Source organism: Pogoniulus pusillus, chromosome 1 (genome assembly GCF_015220805.1).
Source record: "Pogoniulus pusillus isolate bPogPus1 chromosome 1, bPogPus1.pri, whole genome shotgun sequence".
Lineage (NCBI taxonomy): Eukaryota > Metazoa > Chordata > Aves > Piciformes > Lybiidae > Pogoniulus > Pogoniulus pusillus.
This window is the reverse complement of record NC_087264.1, coordinates 4,177,021-4,196,306: the sequence shown is the minus strand read 5'-3', so window position 1 is coordinate 4,196,306 and position 19,286 is coordinate 4,177,021. Positions and strand designations below refer to the sequence as shown.

The following is a 19,286-nucleotide window of genomic DNA, read 5'->3' as shown; positions in this document are numbered from 1 at the left end:
GCAAAAAACCCAAACCCAAGCACCCAAACCCAAACACACACACACACAAGAGCAGCTCATGAGCATATCCAAGCATCTAAGATATCAGGGGTTATGATATGTCTAGTCTTTGATCTGGACTGGGTTGCCCAGGGAGGTGGTTGAGGCCCCATGGCTGGAGGTGTTTAAGGCCAGGCTGGCTGAGGCTGTGTGCAGCCTGCTCTAGGGTAGGGTGTCCCTGCCCATGGCAGGGGGGTTGGAACTGGCTGCTCCTTGTGGTCCCTTTCAACCCTGACTGATTCTGTGGTTCTGATTCTGTGGTCAGCTTCTGGGGGAGCTGAACAAGGGAGAGGGACACCAGTACAGGTTAGGAGGTGATCTGCTGGAGAGCAGCCCTATAGAGAGTGACCTGGGAGTACTGATCATCCATGGCACAGCAATGTGCCCTTGTGGCCAAGAAGGCAAATAGAATCCTGGGCTGTAGTAAGAAAACTGTGGCCAGCAGATCAAGGGAGGTTCTCCTTCCCCTTTGCTCTGCCCTGCTGAGACCTCATCTTGAATACTGTGTTCAGTGTTGGGCTCCCCAGTTGAAGAGGGACAGGGATCTGCTGGAGAGGGTCCAGTGGAGTGCTATGAGGATGATGAGTTGACAGGAGGGCATGGCTGATGAGGAGAGGCTGAGGGACCTGGGGCTGCTTAGTCTGGAGAAGACTTAGAGGAGATTTAATCAATGTTTATAAACATCTGAGGGCTGGGGGTCAGGAGTGAGGGGACAGGCTCTGCTCACTGCTCCCTGGGATAGGACAAGCAGCAATGGGTATAAGTTGCAGCATAGGATATTCCAGTTCGACACAAGGGGGAACTTCTTTCCTGTAAGGCTCCCAGAGCACTGGAACAGGCTCTCAAGAGGGGTTGTGGAGTCTCCTTCTGTGGAGCCTTTCAAGGCCTGTCTGGATGTGTTCCTCTGTGATCTGTGGCAGATTGTGTGGTCCTGCTCTGGACAGGAGGTTGGACTGGATGATCTCCTTGGGTCCCTTCCAACCCCTAACATCCTGTGAGCCTGTGACAAACACCCTGAGAAGGAACACTGCCAAGTCTCAAAGCACTTACCCATTTGACCCTGCAGTTCTCAGTGTCATGATGATCTCCTTGGGTCACCCTAATGTCCTGTGATTCACTGCTGGGGCATCACTGAGTGGCAAGCAATTGCATTGTGCATCACTTGTCCTTTCTTGGCTTTTATTTCTGCCTCTCTTTGTTATCTTCCTTTTCATTACCATTATTATTTCAGTATTTCATTTTTATCATAGTTAATACTCTTAATACATTTTAGCTTAGTTATTAAGCTATCCTTATCTTGCCTTTTCCCCCCCTTTATTCTCCTTCTCATCCCACTCGGAGAGGGGAGGAGTGAGCAAGTGGCTAGGTGGGGGTTTAGTTGCTGGTTGAGGTTAAAGCACAACACAGCAGAAATAGTAACCCCCTGGAATCAGATGTCTGAGATGTGGCATCTCTGCCAGCAGGGTTTTTAAGGACAAACCAAACATCTGTCATGGGTACTTAGGTCTAATTGATTCTGCTGGACAGCAAAAAGATGGACCAAGATGACCTTTTGGGATCACTTCCAGTATTCTTTTATCCATTTTCTGGGAGGGGTTTTGTTTGTTGGGGGTGGTTTTTTTTGGTTGTCTTCTTCCCCCCCCACCCCCACCCCTTGGGTATGTTGGAGTATTAATGCATTAACCACTGCTTAGATTGCTGCCTAATATTTCATTTCATTGAAGAGTGACATAAAAGCTGCCACTGAAAGCCTGCTTAAAAAAGAACAAGAATTAAACACAGGCAGGTTAACCTTGGAAGAAACCCAGAGAGAAAAAGAAGAGAAGCACACCAGATATGAAGAACTGAAGAAATCATTTTTAAGTAAGTCTGAAGTAGCTCCTCTGCACCGTGAGGCTTTTTCTTGCCTTTTCCAAGGCTCTTTGTCTACCTCTGGCACAGATGAGCTATGAAACAAAGATAAAACTGGAATGTGGAGAGCAGCCAGGAAGAATGGGACCTGGGGGTGATGGTAGAGACTAACTGAACATGAGCCAGCAGTGTGCCAAGGGGGCCCAAAAGGCCAGTGGCATCCTGGGCTGGCTCAGGAGCAGTGTGGGCAGCAGGACAAGGGAGGTTCTTCTGCCCCTGTGCTCAGCACTGCTCAGGCCACACCTTGAGTGCTGTGTCCAGTTCTGGGCTTCTCAATTCAAGAGAGATGTTGAGGTGCTGGAAGGTGTCCAGAGAAGGGCAACAAAGCTGGTGAGGGGCCTGGAGCACAGCCCTGTGAGGAGAGGCTGAGGGAGCTGGGGGTGTGCAGCCTGCAGAAGAGGAGGCTCAGGGCAGAGCTCATTGCTGTCTGCAACTCCCTGAAGGGAGGCTGTAGCCAGGTGGGGTTGGGCTCTGCTGCCAGGCAAGCAGCAAGAGAACAAGGGGACACAGTCTCAAGTTGTGCCAAGGGAGGTCTGGGCTGGATGTTGTTAGGAAGTTGTTGTCAGAGAGAGTGATTGGCATTGGAATGGGCTGCCCAGGGAGGTGGTGGAGTTGCTGTGGCTGGAGGTGTTGAAGCAAAGCCTGGCTGAGGCACAATGCCAGTGTCTGGTTGATTGGATAGGGCTGGGTGCTAGGTTGGACTGGATGATCTTGGAGGTCTCTTCCAACCTGGCTGATTCTATGATTCTATAAATATGAAGCATTTGTTAGAGATGCCAGGCTAGTTAAGCAGATTTCTGTTAATGAGGCCTGAGTTATTTGGAAAAGAACAGAATGGAATACCATAGAGTAGAATAGAATGGCATGGAATGCAATGGAATGGAATAGAATACAGTCAACCAGGTTGGAAGAGATCTCCAAGCTCATCCAGTCCAACCTAGCACCCAGCCCTGGCCAATCAACCAGACCATGGCACTAAGTGCTTCATCCATTTATAACAGCTTCAATTAATGCTCAGTCCTTGCACTTTCTGAGAACCCTCCCCTTTGCTTTGCAGAGAGGAAAGATGAAGAGGTACAAGTCAAAAGAGCCATTCAGCAGACAATCAAAACTACTGAGCAGCTCAAGGAGGACATGGTAATAATACAGCAGAGTTTCCACCATCACCTTTATGCTTTTCTGTAAAGACCAGGGGCAAATGGACACTGGAATGGGGGAAGACAGACAGGGCCTGGGGACATACCTCCTTCTTTGTTGCTGTGCTTTCACCTGGGGATGCCCCAGATCTCAGCTCAGCCTGTAACACTGCATTTATATCGAGCTGCCCTTGGGCTTGATTTTCATAGAAACATAGAATCAGGCAGGGTTGGAAGGGACCACAAGGAGCAGCCAAATTCCAACCCCCCTGCCATGGCCAGGGACACCCTACCCTAGAGCAGGCTGCACACAGCCTCAGCCAGTCTGGCCTTAAACACCTCCAGCCATGGGGCCTCAACCACCTCCCTGGGCAACCCAGTCCAGCCTCTCACCACTCTCATGCTCAGGAACTTCCTCCTCAGGGCCAGTCTGAACCTACCCATCTCCAGCTTTGCTCCATTCCCCTCAATCCTCTCACTCCCTGACAGCCTAAAGAGTCCCTTCCCAGCTCTTTTGGAGACCCCCTTCAGATCCTGGAAGGCCACAAGAAGGTCACCTCAGAGCCTCCTCTTCTCCAGGACTCAACAGCCCCAACTCTTTCAGTCTGTGCTCACAGCAGAGCTGCTGCAGCCCTCTGAGCATCCTCATGGCCCTTCTCTAAACACACTCCAGCATCTCCACATCCCTCTTGTAATGGAGGCTCCAGCACTGGATGCAGTACTCCAGGTAGGGTCTCAGCAGAGCAGAGGGGGAGAATCACCTCCCTGGCCCTGCTGGCCACACTTCTCCTGCTGCAGCCCAGGCTCTGCTTGGCTTTCTGGGCTGCAAGTGCACACTGCTGGCTCCTGTTGAGCTTCTCATCCACCAGCACCCCCGAGTCCCTCTCCTCAGGGCTGCTCTCCAGCCACTCACTGCCCAGCCTGCATTTGTGCTTGGCATTGCCTTGACCCAGATGCAGGACCTTGCACTTGGTCTTGTTGAACCTCTTGAGCTTGGCTTGTGCCCACCTCTGCAGCCTGTCCAGCTCCCTCTGGATGGATCCCTGCCCTCCAGCCTGGCTGTTGCACCACACAGCTTGGTGTGCTCAGCAAACTTGCTGAGGCTGCACTCAGTGCCACTGTTCTTGGCACCAACGTGTTCCTTAGGCACAGGAGCAAATCAAATCCAAGCCAGTGAACTGAAGGCATTTGTGAACCTGCTTCTATTAAGATGCCTGCTACAGCTAGGGTAGAAATTTCTTCCATCTCAACCTATATTTCAAGAATCTTTATTTATCTTTGCCTCTTCTCCTCTTCTCCTGCATTTCTCACTTCTGACTTCAGCCCTTCAATCAGCACCAGTATAAGGAGGGAAGAAAAAACCTCATAGCTGTGAGGGTAATTGCAGCAACTCAAAATCTTTGAGACATGGAGCATCTATTGCTCCTAGCCAATATCCTTCCAGAGCTCACACAGTGACTGCCTGTCAGCCAACCTCAGAGCTGACACAGCTGATGAGACTGAGTGCAGTAGGCACAGTGCACATCAGACCTGCTGTGCCCACGCTGCCTGGTGTTACAGCTCACATACACCCAGTATGTAGTGGGGCCATATGCTTAAGGCTGCTGGGCAGCAGGCAGCCTGGCCAGAGCTTGCTTCAGCTGGGCTGCACAGCCCAGGCAAGCAATCAGATTACCTTTGCTTTCTGATTCTCTGCCAGAACAAAACTTTTAGGTGGACAAGGAGCACGGTCACACCTTCTGCTATTAATAGGAAGACTTAAAGTATTTATAGTCACTAAGAATCACAGAATCACAGACTCACTGAATTCTCCCAGATTGGAAAAGATCTTCAAGCTCCTCGAGTCCAATCATTAGTTTCACACTGACAAGTCCTTGACTAACCCAAATCCCTCAGCACAACATCTAATCACTGTGAATCTCTGTGGTTGGCAAGGACCACCAGGATCACCCAGTCCAACCTTCATCCCAGCATCCTTCATCACTAGACCATAGCCTCAAGCACCACATCCACTCTCCTTTTAAGAAGCATAAGGCAAGCTCAGTAAACTGCATAAAAGGCTCTTATGAGGCTGGTCATACTGCAGGACTTGTGCTTCTGAGATCTGGCAGAGGGCAAATCTCTCTGATGAGCTCCAGAGAAGCCACACCAACACAGAAATTCTGCTCATAAAATGGAGACCTTTAACCATATTAGAACAGGAATAGCAGAGCAAAACAATTGTGTAGCCTGAAGACTTCAGTGACAGAAAAGCTGGGGAGGGACTTTTTAGGCTGTCAGGGAGTGACAGGACTGGAGGGAATGGAGTAAAGCTGGAGATGGGGAGAGTCAGCCTGGATATGAGGAGGAAGTTGTTGAGCATGAGAGTGGTGAGAGGCTGGACTGGGTTGCCCAGGGAGGTGGTTGAAGCCCCATGGCTGGAGGTGTTTGAGGCCAGACTGGATGAGGCTGTGTGCAGCCTGCTCTAGGGTAGGGTGTCCCTGGGCATGGCAGGGGGGTTGGAACTGGCTGCTCCTTGTGGTCCCTTCCAACCCTGACTGATTCTATGACTCTATGAAAAGTGATCCTCCTGTCATTGGATGAACCTAGAGCAGGAAGATCACTTCTGGTTGATTCTATGGCAGAACTGGTTCCTGTTTGGAAGCCCATAAGCAAGTCACTTCCACTCTGCAGCTCTTCCTCCTAGTTGGTAATAGGACACAGATACACATCTCAGGTGATACTTTGGAATGTTTATATGAAAGCTGCACCAAACTGTAGGAGAAAGAGTAATGCAATTAGCAAGACAGCATAACACACTGGGAAATACAGTAGAAACCATCAGAAATGTAACATAACTGTACCACAAACAGTGGAGCCTTCCTGTACTCAAAAGTGTCTGGTTTACAGAATTAATCAGGTTGGAAAAGACCTCTAGGATCACGAAGTCCAACCTATCACCTAACCCTTCTAATTAACTAAACCATGGCACTAAGTGCCTCATCCAACCTCCCTTTAATCACCTCCAGGGATGGTACCTCCACCACCTGCCCAGGCAGTCCATTCCAATGCCAATCACTCTTTCCATGAAGAACTTCTTCCTAACCTCCAGCCTAAACCTCCCTTGGCACAACCTGAGACTTTGTCCTTTGCTCTCTTGCTGCTTGCCTGGCAGAAGAGACCAACCCCACCTGGCTACAGTCTCCCTTCAGGGAGTTGTAGACAGCAATGAGCTCTGCCCTGAGCCTTCTCTTCTCCAGGCTGCACACCCCCAGCTTCCTCAGCCTCTCCTCACAGGGCTGTGCTCCAGGCCCCTCACCAGCTTTGTCGCCCTTCTCTGGACACCTTCCAGCACCTCAACATCTCTCTTGAATTGAGGAGCCCAGAACTGGACACAGCACTCAAGGTGTGGCCTTGAGATGTAAAGCCCTGAAACAGGCTGTGCAGGGAAGTGTGGGAGGCAGCATCCCCAAAGGTTCTTAAAAGCCACAGAGATGTGGTGCTGAGGGTTAGGGTTCAGTGGCAGATTGGACAATGCCAGCAGTAGGACTCAATGACCTTAAAGGTCTTTTCCAACCGACATAGTTCTTTGATTCTGTGATTCCATAACAAAATCTCTTTTGGCTTTAGTTAATTACAAACAAATCCTGCATAAATATTAGTTAGAATCATAGAATCAACCAGGTTGGAAGAGACCTCCAAGATCATCCAGTCCAACCTAGCACCCAGCCCTATCCAATCAACCAGACCATGGCACTAAGTGCCTCAGCCAGGCTTTGCTTGAAGACCCCCAGGGACGGTGCCTCCACCACCTCCCTGGGCAGCCCATTCCAATGGGAAATCACTCTCTCTGTGAAGAACTTCTTCCTAACATCCAGCCTAGACCTGGCAGTAAATGGTTAATCACTCACAGCTGGAGCTGAGGAACAAACTGCACCAGAGACGCGGCGCTGCGGCTGGCCAGGTGAGAAGTCATACGGAGAGCGTGAAGCTGCTGGAACGAGACATCTATGAGGCCAGCAGGAAACTGGACATTGTGAACACTGAGAACTGCAGGTTCAAACTGGTAAGTGTTCTCAGACTGAGTGTTCCTTCTCAGGGTGGTCGTGAGGTTGACAGAGCACTGGAACAGGCTGCCCAGGGAGGTTGTGGAGTCTTCCTCTCTGGAGATATTCAAGAACCATCTGGGTGCATTCCACTGTGATCTCCTCTAGGTGATCCTACTCTGGCAGGATGGGGCTGGACCAGATGACCTTTAGAGGTCCCTTCCAGCCTCTGACATTCTATGATTCTATGGACATGTAACACTGGATGGAATGGGTTGTAAGAGCTGCTGTTTTACAGGCTCACAGGGTGTTAGGGGTTAGAAGGGACCCAAGGAGATCATCCAGTCCAACCCCCCGACCAGAGCAACACCACACAATCTATCACAGATCACAGAAGAACACATCCAGACAGGCCTTGAAAGGCTCCACAGAAGGAGACTCCACAACCTCTCTGGGCAGCCTGTGCCAGTGCTCTGGGACCCTTACAGGAAAGAAGTTCCCCCTTGTGTTGAGCTGGAACCTCCTGTGCTGCAGCTTACACCCATTGCTGCTTGCCCTATCCCAGGGAGCAGTGAGCAGAGCCTGTCCCCCCCTCCTGGCAGCCCTCAGATACTTATAAACATTGATTAAATCTCCTCTCAGTCTTCTCTTCTCCAGACTAAGCAGCCCCAGGTCCCTCAGCCTCTCCTCATCAGCCATGCCCTTCAGTCCCCTCATCATCCTCGTTGCCCTGTGCTGGACCCTCTCCAGCAGATCCCTGTCCCTCTTCAACTGGGGAGCCCAACACTGAACACAGTATTCAAGATGAGGTCTCAGCAGGGCAGAGTAAAGGGGAAGGAGAACCTCCCTTGATCTGCTGGCCACAGTTTTCTTACTACAGCCCAGGATCCTATTTGCCTTCTTGGCCACAAGGGCACATTGCTGTCCCATTTGCCAGAGAACTAGCAGTGGAAGATGACAAAAGATCAACAGTCCAGGGCAAATGTGGCCTTATAAGTGTGAGGCTGTGTTTAATCTGGAAGGGAATGAAAGATGAATATCCAAGGGCTACACATCTCCCTGGGGCATAATCAATATCTTATATCTGCTGTATTCAATCAGGAATTGTAGGAAAGGGCCTTAGAATAGAATCATAGAATCAATCAGGTGGAAAGAGACCTCCAACATCATCCAGCCCAACCTAGCACCCAGCTCCAGCCAATCAACCAGACCATGGCACTAAGTGCCTCAGCCAGGCTTTGCTTCAACACCTCCAGGGACAGCAACTCCACCACCTCCCTGGGCAGCCCATTCCAATGCCAATCACTCTCTCTGACAACAACTTCCTAACAACATCCAGCCTAGACCTCCCCTGCCACAACCTGAGACTGTGTCCCCTTGTTCTGTTGCTGCTTGCATGGTGGAAGAGACCAACCCCACCTGGCTACAGCCTCCAGTGCCATAAAGGGAAGCTGTTGCACAGATCCAGCAGATTTGATGTCACCCAAAACTCAGAGTGTGTGCAAATATCACAGTATCACCAAGGTTGGAAGAGACCTCATAGATCATCAGAGGCTATTTTTCTGATGCCTCCACTGCACCAGGGAATGCTGTTTATTGTGCCTGACTTGGGGCACCTAACATGTTTCAGCCATACAGGTAGAGCTGATCCAACATGAATGAGACCATCCTGGTTTAGAGCAGGTGGGTGAGTGAGGAAGACTTTCTCTGCTTGCACACAACTTGTGCTGCTCTGTCTGCTCTCAGTGTTCCCAGCCATGTTATTTGGTACCTAGACACAGCTTGGCCTGAGTTGGTTTTGGCAGCTATTAACATTTGTTCAACAAGATGAAATGGACATGGAACTGTTAGAGTGAGTCCAGAGGAGGGCCATGAATTTGCTCAGAGAGCTGCAGCAGCTCTGCTATGAGGACAGGCTGGAGAGAGTTGGGGGTCTTTAGCCTGGAGAAGAGAAGGCTTTGAGGAGACCTTGTTGTAACCCTCTAGTATCTGAAGGGGGCCTACAGGCAGGCTGGGGAGGGACTATTGACAAGGTCTTGTAATGACAGGATGAGAAGTAATAGGTTTAAACTGGCAGAGGAGATTCTAATTAGATGTTAGGAAGAAGTTCTTTCCAGTGAGGGTGGTGAGACACTGGCATAGGTTGCCCAGGGAGGTTGTGGCTGCTCCCTCTCTGGAGGTGTTTGTGATTGAGGGTCCATTCCTGGAGGTGTTTAAGGCCAGGCTGGTTGAGGCTGTGTGCAGCCTGCTCTAGGGTAGGGTGTCCCTGGGCATGGCAGGGGGGTTGGAACTGGCTGCTCCTTGTGCTCCCTTCCAATCCTGACTGATTCTGTGATTCTATGATTCTAAGTGTTCAAGGCCAGGTTGGATGAGGAAACCTGTTCTAGTGGGAGGTGTCCCTGCCTGTGTCAGGGAGTTGGAGCTGGATGAGCTTTGAGCTCCCTTCCAACCCTTCCAACATTCCATGATTCTATAACACTGTTGTTGAAGGAGTGTTCACAGGAATACCTTAACCTTTGTACCTCCCCCTAAGCTAAAACTCAGTTCCTTTCTCCTGATTTCCCTAGGAACAGTGAAACAGTTTGGAAATGATTGAGATTTATTTATTTAGATTTAGATTTTTTTAACTTGTGGTATGTTTGTGGTTTGTTTTTTCTTTGCAGTGCAATGCACAGATGAAAGAAGCTATTTTTGCGCTGCATTCTGAAGCAGAAACCCTCAAGTCAGCAACAGCCAAACTCCTGACTGATCTAGCAGCACATCATGGTAAGATGGCCAAGAAGGCCAGCAGCATCCTGGCCTGGATCAGCAGTGATGTGGCCAACAGGAGTAGGGAGGTGATCATGTCCCTGTACTCAGCACTCTTGAGCCCACACCTCGAGTACTGTGTCCAGTTTCAGTCACCGCAGTACAGGAGGGACACTGAGGTGCTGGAGTGGGTGCAGAGAAGGGCAGTGAGGCTGGGGAGAGGTCTGGCAAACATGACCTGTGAGGAGCAGCTGAGGGAGCTGGGGGTGTTTAGTCTGGAGAAGAGGAGGCTGAGAGAGGACCTTATTGCCCTCTACGACTACTTAAAGGGAGGTTGTAGTGAGGCTGGAGCTGGTCTCTTCTCCTGATCTAGGGGAGGGTGTCCCTGCCCATGGCAGGGGGGTTGGAACTAGCTGCTCCTTGTGGTCCCTTCCAACCCTAACTGATTCTATGGTTCTATGAATTACTGATGAAAAGACAAGAAGAAATGGCCTCAAGTTGTGTCAGGGGAGGTTTAGATTGGATAGAATCATAGAATCAAACAGGTTGGAAGAAACCTCCAACATCATCCAGGCCAACCTAGCACCCAGCCCTGCTCAGTCAACCAGACCATGGCAAAAGTGCCTCAGCCAGGGTCTCCTTGAACACCTCCAGGGATGGTGACTCCACCACCTCCCTGGGCAGCCCATTCCAATGCCAATCACTCCCTCTGGCAAGAACATCCTCCTGACATCCAGCCTATTCTTTACTGAGCATGTTTAGGTTGGGTGTTGGGAGAAAGTTCTTTCCTGAGCGAGTGGTCAGGCACTGTAACAGGCTGCCCAGGGAGGTGGTGGAGTCACCATCCCTGGAGGTGTTTTAGAGGAGAGTGGATGTGGCACTTGAGGCTATGGTCTGGTGATGAAGGATGCTGGGATGAAGGTTGGACTGGTTGATCTTGGTGGTCCTTTCCAACCACAGCGATTCACAGTGATTAGATGTTGTGCTGAGGGCTTTGGTTTAGTCAAGCACTTGTCAGTGTGAAACTCATGATTGGACTCGATGAGCTTGGAGGTCTTTTCCAACCTAAGAAATTCTGTGACTGTGATTCTGTGTAAGAAGTTAATAATGGTTTCTAAACAAAACCACCTTTCAGTCCTTGTGCCTTTCTTTTGGGCCACATTCTAACTGTTGACTCCCTTGCAGATCTTCTTCTGAAGGAATGGTCAGAGGAGAGCTCTGTTCGAAAGGTGAATATCATTTTTCTACTGTGCTGGATTGCAGAGATAGATTTCACTTAGCATATGAAAAATAGCATTACATTTTGCAAACAGGGCACTAAAATGTTTGCAGCCATGCAAGGTCAAAGCATTTCCACCGAGTGTAAAAGTCCTGCCCATAAAAGCAGTGGTTCCCAATATTGTTCCTTCTGCTGCTGCCATACAATCATAGAATTATAGAATCAACCAGGTTGGAAGAGACCTCTAAGCTCATCCAGGCCAACCTAGCACCCAGTCCTGCCCAGTCAACCAGACCATGGCACTAAGTGCCTCAGCCAGGCTTTGCTTCAACACCTCCAGGGATGGTGACTCCACCACCTCCCTGGGCAGCCCATTCCAATGCCAATCACTCTCTCTGACAACAACTTCCTAACAACATCCAGCCTAGACCTCCCCCAAAACAACTTGAGACTGTGTCCCCTTCTTCTGTTGCTGCTTGCCTGGCAGAAGAGCCCAACCCCACCTGGCTACAGCCTCCCTGCAGGGAGTTGCAGACAGCAATGAGCTCTGCCCTGAGCCTCCTCTTCTGCAGGCTGCACACCCCCAGCTCCCTCAGCCTCTCCTCACAGGGCTCTGCTCCATGCCCCTCACCAGCTTCATTGCCCTTCTCTGGACACCTTCCAGCACCTCAACATCTCTCTTGAATTGAGGAGCCCAGAACTGGACACAGCACTCAAGGTGTGGCCTGAGCAGTGCTGAGTCCAGGGGCAGAATAACCTCCCTTGTCCTGCTGGCCACACTGCTCCTGATGCAGGCCAGGATGCCATTGGCTCTCTTGGCTACCTGGGCACACTGCTGGCTCATGTTCAGCTACTCTCTACCTGTGCCCACAGGTCTCTTTCTGCAGCACCAATGTCACAGTCGTGTATGACTTTTAAAAAGACAAACTTTCCTGGCTGTGCAAGGTCTGGGTAATTAATGACAATCTTCCCCCAGAGCCACAGGTCTGATGGGCAAATAAAATCACCAAGCCAAGAGTATTAACATTGAGTGAAGTGTTCTGCTCTGTTGTTTTGGGCATGGTTTCTTGGTGGGCTTTTGGGGTTTGGTTTGTATGTTTTCAACTTCTGAGGGCAAATAAATTCTAGTCTCTGTCATTGCAGCAATTTCTGGAGGATGAGCAGGAAATACTGAGTGCAGTGACAGCTCTAACCACAGAAGTGCGACAACGACAGGAAAAGATTGGTGACATCAACTGCAGGCTACAAAACAAGCTTCAAGCACTAAATTCTCTGCTTGACAAAAAATCCAGGATGGATAATCCCCCTAAGACACACTAAAGGTTTCCTTTCCAGACTTTTTTTTTTTTTTCAAATCTCAGAGTGTGATAATCCTTAGCAGTTTGTGGTCATAGAATCAGAGACTTTTCTTATTTAGAAAAGACCTCCAAGGTCTTTGGTCACACCAACCCCAAGCAGTGCTACAGGCTGGGGACAGAGTGGCTGGAGGGCAGCCAGGCAGAGAGGGACCTGGGGGTGCTGGTAGAGAGCAGCTGAACATGAGCCAGCAGTGTGCCAAGGGGAACAGGAGAGCCAATGGCATCCTGGGCTGGCTCAGGAGCAGTGTGGCCAGCAGGACAAGGGAGGTTATTCTGCTCCTGTGCTCAGCACTGCTCAGGCCACACCTTGAGTGCTGTGTCCAATTCTGGGCTCCTCAATTCAAGAGAGATGTTGAGATACTGGAAAGTATCCAGAGAAGGGCAACATAGCTGGTGAGGGGCCTGGAGCAGAGCCCTGTGAGGAGAGGCTGAGGGAGCTGGGGGTGTGCAGCCTGGAGAGGAGGAGGCTCAGGGCTGACCTCATTGCTGTCTACAACTCCCTGCAGGGAGGCTGTAGCCAGGTGGGGTTGGGCTCTTCTGCCAGGCAAGCAGCAATAGAACAAAGGGACACAGTCTCAAGTTGTGTTGGGGGAGGTCTAGGCTGGATGTTGTTAGGAAGTTGTTGTCAGAGAGAGTGATTGGCATTGGAATGGGCTGCCCAGGGAGGTGGTGGAGTGGTTGTGCCTGGAGGTGTTCAAGGAGACACTGGCTGAGGCACTTAGTGCCATGGTCTAGTTGACTGAACAGGGCTGGGTGCTTGGTTGGACTGAAGGATCTTGGAGGTTGATTTGGGTTGGAAGGGACCTCAAGGATCATTTGGTTCCAACCCCCTTTTGCATGTCTTTGTGAAAAGCCAAAGTAGCACAAATTCTTTTACTCTATCGTTGCCACATATGAACTCTGAATGTATAATTTCAGACACTCTGTGCTTGTTTGATCTAGTTCAGCACCTTAGATGTCCCCCCATGGTCAGGGACACCTTCCACTAGCCAAGGTTGCTCAAGGCCTCATCCAACCTGGCTTTGAACAGCTCCAGGGAGGAGGCATCCACAACCTCCCTGGGTAACCTCTGCCAGTATCTCACCAAATAGAAGGAGAGCATCAGGCTTCAGGTCTACACAAATTCAGCATTTGGGGTTTGAAGTCAGCAGTCCACTTGCCAAAAAATTGAAAACAAACAAATTAAAAGAGCTCTCCTCTCAAGCATCCTCTGCCTGGCATCTTGGTGAACTGATTTGCTGTCCTAGAGGTGCCACAAGGGCACCTTGCTGTCCCATGGGGACCTTAGTGAGCCAGTGAAGGTGTCTGGTTACTGCTCCAAGGAGAAAGGACAAAGGGTTGGTCATGAGCAGACTGGGTTCAGTGCAAGCACTGCAGCCCAATGCTCAGTTTTATTATTGGTTTTGATCTCCATTCTCCCTCATCTCTCTCTTTTCCTCTCCATCTCCTTCCTTTCCTCCTCATCTCCTTCCTTTTCCCCATCTCCTTCCTTTCTCTCATCTCCTCCCTTTCCTCTCCATCTCCTTCCTTTCCCCCCATCTCCCTCCTTTTCCTCTCCATCTCCTTTCAGCACCACCTCCTCTTTTCCACCATACCTGCCCCTTTACTCACCCCACACAGCATCTGCCCCTTTTCCCCCCAAACCCAGAGCACCTGGGCTCTGTTGGAGTCTCCTCCCCCGCCCAGGTGTGGCCACTTTGCCCTCCCTGCCCACTCCCCTTTATAACCTGCCCCAGGAAAGGCAGAAGCCCCAAGCTTGCCCAACTGGGCAGAGTGATCCTCCTCCTCTCATCACTGGTGAGTACTCATGGTGCACTCTGGGTGAATGGTGAAGGGCATCAAAGGCTGGGGGGCCTGGTGGCCCCCCAGTCAGGCAGGACTAGAGGTATGATGCTCCCTCTCCCATCACTCATGGGTGCTGGCTGGGCCTCCTTCCTTAGGCTGAGCTCACCTATGTTCAGCTGCTTCTTTCTGCTCCCTTGTGCAGCTGAAAATGCCAGGGATGAATCTGTGAGATGTTTTGAGAGGCACTGAATGAGCATGGAGGGAATGTCTGAGGATCCCTAAGAAGGGAAAGAGTCTAAAGTTCAAGTGCCATTGACACTCTTTGGTGTCAGAATGGCTCAAACTCAGTCTTGTTTAGTGGCTAAGTTAAAAGCAGCTTGATTCAGTCTGAGGTGAAGGCAGGGCAGGGCACTGGATGACTGTGCTGGGGGTCAGGAGTTGACTTTGCTAAGCTGCCTGACAGCCAGAGCTTTGTACCAATGGCTACCTGAAGCCACGTGTGCTCCTGCTTCAAACTCTGATGAGTTTCACATGGCCTCAGCAATCTCACTGCACTCCCTTGTGGCTGCAGGCTGCAGCTCTTCAGCTCTCTGGGGGGTGGTTGCTTTGTTTCCAGGTGGATGTGGCAGTTTAAGGCTCGTTGGGAAATTGCTGTAAGTGAAATGGGGACTTCCCTGCAAGTTCAGTGCAGAGTCTAAGTGGGCTCACTGGGTGTGAAGGGATGATGGTCAAAAAGCCTCTAACGTTCATTGGTTTGGCAAGAGTGATAAACCAGGAAGGGATAAACAAGTTCAATCTCTTGGCTTTTGGGTGCTGGCTCCCACAGGGAGGGGATGTCCATGCCTTCCCTGGACAACCTGTGCCAGAATCTCACCAGACAGAAGGAGAACATCAAGCTTCAGGGCTACACAGCTTCAGCAGCTTGGTTTTGGAGTAGTCCACTTGCCAAAACAAGTACTCCCCTCAAGTATCCACTGCCTTGCATCTTGCTGTCTGGTAAAGTGATGTGTTCTTTGGGGGATCTGAAGTTCACTCTGATGGCTCTAGGGTGACCTTGTACAATCAAGGACACCTTTCCAGAGCAGGTTTGGTAGTATGGTTTGAGGTGCTGCTGCCCAGTGTCCATCACTGCCAAGATCAATAATCATACTGTAGAATGCTTTGGGTTAGAAGGGACCTCAAGGATCTAATTCCAACCCCCTGCTGTAGGCAGGGATGCCCTCCACTAGCCCAGGTTTGCCCAAAGCTCCACCCTGTCTGTTCTTAAACACTTCCAGGGAGTGAGCATCCACAATCTCCTTGAGCAATAGGGAAAAGCCACATGTGAACAGTTCCCTCACAAGCAGATGATACCCTCAGTGTATGTCCCACAGCTTTACATGCTGCTCTTTCACTTTCTGTACCAAACCCCTTAAAAAAGCATCCTGGGGTAAGGAGTGAGTGGCTGTGCCCATCTCCAGGATAGGTCTGCTACAAATGCCTCCAATAACAAACCAACTAAATCCAGATGGCAAGAGACCATGCTTCCCTCAAAGACTGGATCATTTGATGCTTTAGCATCAAATCTTTTGCAGCTCCAGTTTAAAAGCAAAGTCTAGCTATGCAAGAGACCATGCTTCCCTCAAAGCCTGGATAGATTTAGTCAGGCCACACCTTGAGTGCTGTGTCTGGTTCTGGGCTCCTCAATTCAAGAGAGATGTTGAGGTGCTGGAAGGTGTCCAGAGAAGGGCAAAAGGCTGGTGAGGGGCCTGGAACACAAAACCTATGAGGGAGCTGGGAGTGTGCAGCCTGCAGAAGAGGAGGCTCAGGGCAGAGCTCATTGCTGTCTACAACTACCTGAAGGGAGGCTGTAGCCAGGTGGGGTTGGGCTCTTCTGCCAGGCAACCACCAACAGAACAAGGGGACACAGTCTCAAGTTGTGGTGGGGGAGGTCTAGGCTGGATGTTGTTAGGAAGTTGTTGTCAGAGAGAGTGATTGGCATTGGAATGGGCTGCCCAGGGAGGTGGTGGAGTCACCATCCCTGAGGGTGTTGAAGCAAAGCCTGGCTGAGGCACTTAGTGCCATGGTCTGGTTGACTGGACAGGGCTGGGTGCTAGGTTGGCCTGGAAGATCTTGGAGGTCTCTTCCAACCTGGTTGATTCTATGATTCTAAAGCACTAAATTTTCTCAGCTCACTTCAGAAATACAGCTCAAATTTAGAAGTAAAGTCTAGCTATGCAAGAGACCTTGCTTCCCTCAAAGCCTGGATAATTTGGTGCTCTAGCACCAAATCTCTCTCAGCTCCTTTCATATATATAGCTCCTGTTTAGAAACAGCTATGCAGTCACCACAGCACACTGAAAATGGCCTCTGTAAGCTGTTAATGCAGCTCACCATGCAAAGCAACCTCACTGTGGGATGTGAAAATCCCTGCCACTGATAACTGCCTGCATTTCAGAGCTGAAGTAGGTAAACACAAGCTGAAATTATCCCAGTTGTTCATAAAGCAGTTGGGCTGGCAGTGCTGGAGCACCTTCTCTCCCCTCCCCAGCTGTTAAGTCTCAACTAGGTATATTTGAAAGCCATCTGGCACAGATGCTGCCAGGCAGATTAAATCATTTCATCTTTCCTACAACCTCAGCAGGATAATGCTGCTTGATACTACTCTAAAGTATTGATTTGCATTGTATTCCCCAGGGCTCCAAGCTCTGCATGAGTTTCAGCTCCTGAGAAGAACTGGCAGACCCAAGTGATGCAAAGCAATTTAGGCCTTCTTGTGGCCTTCCAGGATCTGAAGGGGGCCTCCAGCAAAGCTGGGGAGGGATTTTTTAGGTTCTCAAGGAGTGACAGGACTGGGGGGAATGGAGCAAAGCTGGAGGTGGGGAGATTCAGACTGGACATGCAGCGTAAGGTGTTCAGCATGAGAGCTTAGTCTGGAGAAGAGAAGGCTGGGGGGTACTTCATTGCGGTCTACAACAACCCTAAGGTAGGCTGTAGCCAGGTGGGTTGGTCTCTTCTGCCAGGCAAGCAACAACAGAACAAGGGGACACAGTCTCAAGTTGTGCTGGGGTAGGTCTAGGCTGGATGTTGTTAGGAAGTTGTTGTCAGAGAGAGTGATTGGCATTGGAATGGGCTGCCCAGGGAGGTGGTGGAGTCTCTGTGCCTGGAGGTGTTGAAGCAAAACCTGGCTGAGGCACTTAGTGCCATGGTCTAGATGACTGGACAGGGCTGGGTGCTAGGTTGGACTGGGTGATCTTGGAGGTCTCTTCCAACCTAATTGATTCCCTGATTCTATTCTTTGGTGAGAATCTGGAATGGGTTGCCCAGGGAGGTGGTTGTGGCCCCATGGCTGGAGGTGTTTAAGGCCAGGCTGGCTGAGGCTGTGGGCAGCCTACTCTAGGGTAGAGTGTCCCTGACCATGGCAGGAGGGTTGGAACTAGCTGCTCCTTGTGGTCCCTTCCAACCCTGACTGACTCTATGAAAGCAGCCCTTACTTCTGCGTGCAAGCCCTAGCTTACTTGCTTGCTTTTTAAAGCAGTGAGCGAGTCAATTGGCATTGCACATTTTCAGCACAAAACAAAAACTCTCAGGCAAAGGCTCATCGGATGTGCTGAAATGAGAGCTCTGTGGAGAAAGAGGAGAGCGACATCTCGAGGCAGCCTGGCTGATATGACACCCCGTCGAAGCTCGGGAGCTGCCAGCAGGCCGAAGCTCTTGGCAGTGCTAAGAGGTGAAAGAATTAGAAAGGCTTTGGTCACTCTTAAGTAGACAAACACTGCCCCAGCCGATGGTTCTTGCACTAGGAAGTGTTTAAGCTGAGAATTTTCTCTCCTTACTGTGTCAAAACCTTCAGCACTGCTCTGCTACTTGACCCTCAGCAGTGCTGTTACTGCTGACACATACAGGACACACACTTTGGATGTCTTCCAGTACACCAGAGAGAGGAGACTAGAACCCAGCAGTGGATATTTGTCTTCAGCAAGGCTGGAAGCTCACTTCCAGCCAGCCTCAGAGGTTTTGGCATTTTCTGTCATGGTGATCACATATCTTGATGAGTGTAGAGATAACAGCATCTCCTTAAGGAGATGGGGGGGGTCTCCAGTTGTTTGTATTAAACCTGTGCTGGCTTGCACTTGAGCTCTTCCAGCACTGTTGTTTCAATGACATTGCATAAAGAGCTGTACTTTTCTCAGCTGATAAACTCCACTCCTGTCCAACTATTGCTGTTGCAGTAGTATAGGAACAGCTGTGGCCACACAGCAAGGGATGTGAGCTGTTGGCACCGCTCATGAAACAGATCTGAAGCCTCTGTCACAGGAGGAATCTGAAGTGAATGCTGAAAGGTGCCAAGAACACTTTTCCCATAGGTAGTTAACAAGTGCTTCACAGGCATGTGGTTTGCTAACAACTACCAGGAAAAGCAAATCTCTAACCTGGCTTTAGATGGACTTTTATAATCAATGTATAAGGAAAGAATCATAGAATCAGCCAGGTTGGAAGAGACCTCCAAGATCATCCAGTCCAACCTATCACCCTGCCCTATCCAATCAACTAGACCATGGCACTGAGTGCCTCATCCAGGCTTTTCTTGAAGACCTCCAGGGACGGTGCCTCCACCACCTCCCTGGGCAGCCCATTCCAATGGGAAATCACTCTCTCTGTGAAGAACTAAGATATTTATAGTCAAGGTATAAGGAAAATGGATGTAGTGAGAAGGATACTACTGCTTAGTAATCTCCAGAAAGAGGTCTCTCTCTAACCTGGTTTTAGATGGAAATTCGTGGGCAAGGTATACTTGTGGGCAAGGTGTATGGGAAATGGATGTAATGAGAAGGACACTACTGCTTAATAGTCTCCATACACAAAGTACACAGACCATAATTTGTATGTTAGAGTGAGTTTTGCAACACACTTCCTCTCCTTCTACCTAGCAGTCAGACTAATGGTTCATGAAGAACCATAGAATGAACCAGGTTGGAAGAGACCTCCAAGATCTTCTAGTCCAACCTAGCACCCAGCCCTAGCAAGTCAACTAGACCATGGCACTAAGTGCCTCAGCCAGACTTTTCTTGAACATCTCCAGGGA

General features: G+C 50.1%; 1 protein-coding gene across 1 annotated transcript in view; it reads left to right on the top strand.

Annotated features, from left to right (window-relative positions):
• LOC135180411 (serine/threonine-protein kinase 10-like) overlaps positions 1 to 19,286 on the top strand; it is a 46,408-nt gene that overhangs the window by 22,935 nt on the left and 4,187 nt on the right. Inside the window, exons 10-13 of the mRNA XM_064152834.1 lie at positions 6,979 to 7,131; positions 9,775 to 9,877; positions 11,045 to 11,088; positions 12,222 to 12,400. Of these exons, the coding sequence (XP_064008904.1) occupies positions 6,979 to 7,131; positions 9,775 to 9,877; positions 11,045 to 11,088; positions 12,222 to 12,398 (477 nt within the window). The 3' untranslated portion in view covers positions 12,399 to 12,400. The remainder of the gene's footprint in view (positions 1 to 6,978; positions 7,132 to 9,774; positions 9,878 to 11,044; positions 11,089 to 12,221; positions 12,401 to 19,286) is intronic.